This window comes from Mus caroli, chromosome 17 (genome assembly GCF_900094665.2).
Source record: "Mus caroli chromosome 17, CAROLI_EIJ_v1.1, whole genome shotgun sequence".
Taxonomy (NCBI): Eukaryota; Metazoa; Chordata; class Mammalia; order Rodentia; family Muridae; genus Mus; species Mus caroli.
Window position 1 is genome coordinate 21,151,285 of NC_034586.1, and position 2,867 is coordinate 21,154,151.

Below are 2,867 nucleotides of genomic sequence, written 5' to 3' on the forward strand. Positions count from 1 at the left end.
TCAGGGTTTGGGTTTGACCTGGGTCACTTTGTCCAGCTTAGCATATAAACCCTTCATCCCGCTCAGGGGTGTGGGGACCGTCTGTCTTGCTTCTATCTGGGACATACTTCGGATACTGAGTCCCCAAGAACCTGTATCCTGGACAATCCTGGGCACACCCACATCTTTTGGGGGGGGGGTCTCATAAGCGCCCTGTGAGTGGTTCTCATAGGAGAGAACCTGGTGTTTCTGGAGCCAAGGTGAGTCCCCAGCTTGGTTCTGAGCTGTTTCTGACAGCCTCTGTGGAGGGGACAGTGGGTGTCCTGATCCTCTTACGTGGACAGTAGGGACACTGCAGGGAGCCTTACTGACAGTTTCTCAGCTTCTTTGGCATCCTTGTGTTGGCCACAAGATGGGTGTTTGTGGCCAGACTAGGAGTATTTTAATGGGACATTGTGAATATGTGAACTGGGAGAACCCCAGAATTTGGCAGCACCTCTAACCTCTGCCTAGTGTGTGTGTGTATGTGTGTGCGCCAGCAGTGTTTTCCCAAGCTTTAAACCAGAACTGCCCACATATGCTGTCAGATGTCTTTCCTGGCTGTGAAGTGCTGGGCTGGGCATGGGACCCAGGTGGCATGTGAGTTCCTGTCAGGAGCATAGAAGATCCAGAGCTGGCTGGCTAGGTGTCCCTTTTACCCTAGAGCAGCAAATTCCACTGTAGAGCTAGGAGAGGGACAGGTACATGGCCTGTCCTCTGGTGCAGAGGTCCCCTGGGATTCTTGCAGGGCCATTCATCCACCTAAAGACTAGTGGCCAGAATGTGGCTGCAGGCATGTGCTACCTATGTGGTCCACAAACAGGGGCGCTCAGCTTGGCTTACTGTAGGCACCAAGTAGCATCTGTTCTCAGATTTGACAGTAAAGTTAATCACAGCAGCCACAAGCCTGGGCTGTGGGTGTCTCTGACCAGCACTGTCCACTGAGGTAGTGAGGATATCCTTGCAGAATGCCATGGGGCAGTCTCCTCTGGACACTGTGGTGCTGGACAATGCAGCCCCAGCAGAGGACCCATAGGCCGGACGCTCCTTGTGATATGTGATGGATGTGGCTGTGTGTTCCCAGCATGGGGAAGCTGTTCCACAGAGTCTCAGAGTTCACTGGCTAGATGAGGCATTGTCTCATCCATAAAAGAGGCTGAGTTGGGGATACCTGGTACTTCTGAGACTCCAGCCTGAGACACAGCCCTCCTCTTCCTGACATTCCTGGTGATGCTATTGCATGCAGATGGGGATACCCATGTAACCTTGGTGACAAAGGACTTCAGGTCCCTGAGCATGGGTCAACAGCCCCCTCCCATCCTTCTGAGGTCAAATGCCTCTGTCCTCCCAGCTCTTCCTCCAAGCAGAGGCCCGGCCAAGACCCCTACCCACTTCCTGGGGCTTGAGGGTAAAGGGACTGAGAGGTCTAAACAGGAGGAAGTTGCTGGGACCCGGTAGGGTAAGGTCACCGTCCCTCCTTTCCCAGACACTGTAAACTGGTTTTGTATTTCAATCATCTCCATCTCACCCTGGGCAATCCTAGTCCCCTCCATGCTTCTGTCTCTGCCCAGAACCATGCAGATGCTCCAGCCCTCTCCAGCCCCATCTGAGCTACTCCCAGACCCCTCTCACTTCCCACCCTTGTGCCTCAATATATAGATGCTGATCCAGCTGTGCCTGACCCTCTTCTTTCTTGAGTGCTTCATTGCTGGAACTCCAGGTGAGTCCTTATCTCCTGCACTCCCTCCGTTCTACAGAGGCTCTAAGCAACTCTGTGTCCAGCATCATGGAGACACATGTGTGACCTGTTCTGCCCCAGTGTGGGTGTCAGGCTGAGCACTGACCCCTGACCTTCTTCCCTCTTGCTTGCAGCACCTGGGCCTGAGGACATTCTGATGGGCATCGTGGGGGGTCATAATGCCCCACAGGGGAAGTGGCCATGGCAGGTCAGCCTGAGGATCTATAGATACTACTGGGCCTTCTGGGTGCACAACTGTGGGGGCTCCATCATCCACCCACAATGGGTGCTGACTGCTGCCCACTGCATTCGTGAGTGAGTTCCTTTGTCATCTACTGCTGGGTAGGAGAATGTGGGGTGAATCAGAAAGTCTGGACCAAGAAAGGCTGGTCTAGAGGCCTCGGTTCTAGTTGATTCTGCCCAGGACTATGGAGAACTTCCCTATATTACTAGACTTCCCTATAGTCTGTGAAGAACTTCCTATAGTCACAACCTTTTTTTGACCTCAGGAGAGATGCTGACCCATCAGTCTTTCGGATCCATGTTGGGGAGGCGTACCTCTATGGGGGCACTGAGCCGGAGCTGCTGAGTGTGAGTCGGGTCATCATCCACCCAGACTTTGTCCACGCTGACCTGGGTTCAGATGTGGCTCTGCTCCAGCTGGCAGTGTCTGTACAATCCTTTCCTAATGTCAAGCCAGTCAAGCTGCCCTCTGAGTCTCTTGAGGTCACCAAGAAGGATGTGTGCTGGGTGACCGGCTGGGGTGCAGTGAGCACACACAGTAAGTACTGGGGAAGGATTAGAGCTGTGGGAACAAAGTCTCCACCTGAGGATTCTGGGTGGGTGGTACCCAGGGCCTGGGAGCAGAATCCAGAGAGCAAAGAGAGCTGCTGACAAGCATGCCTAACTAACTGGTTACAGCACTAAGGTATTCTAGCTGCCCTGCCCGTCAGAGTCTCTGTACTTGAGGCCAACGACATAGCAGGGCCCAGAATTTACAACTCTGAGGTGGAACGGTTTCTTCTTCTTCTTCTTCTTCTTCTTCTTCTTCTTCTTCTTCTTCTTCTTCTTCTTCTTCTTCTTCTTCTTCTTCTTCGTCTTCGTCTTCTTC

General features: G+C 53.1%; 1 protein-coding gene across 1 annotated transcript in view; it reads left to right on the forward strand.

Annotated features, from left to right (window-relative positions):
• Positions 1–72: 72 nt before the first annotated feature.
• LOC110284142 (serine protease 29) overlaps positions 73–2,867 on the forward strand; it is a 4,065-nt gene continuing 1,270 nt past the window's right edge. The window contains exons 1-4 of the mRNA XM_021149800.1: positions 73–239; positions 1,678–1,738; positions 1,891–2,071; positions 2,266–2,537. Of these exons, the coding sequence (XP_021005459.1) occupies positions 1,678–1,738; positions 1,891–2,071; positions 2,266–2,537 (514 nt within the window). The 5' untranslated portion in view covers positions 73–239. The remainder of the gene's footprint in view (positions 240–1,677; positions 1,739–1,890; positions 2,072–2,265; positions 2,538–2,867) is intronic.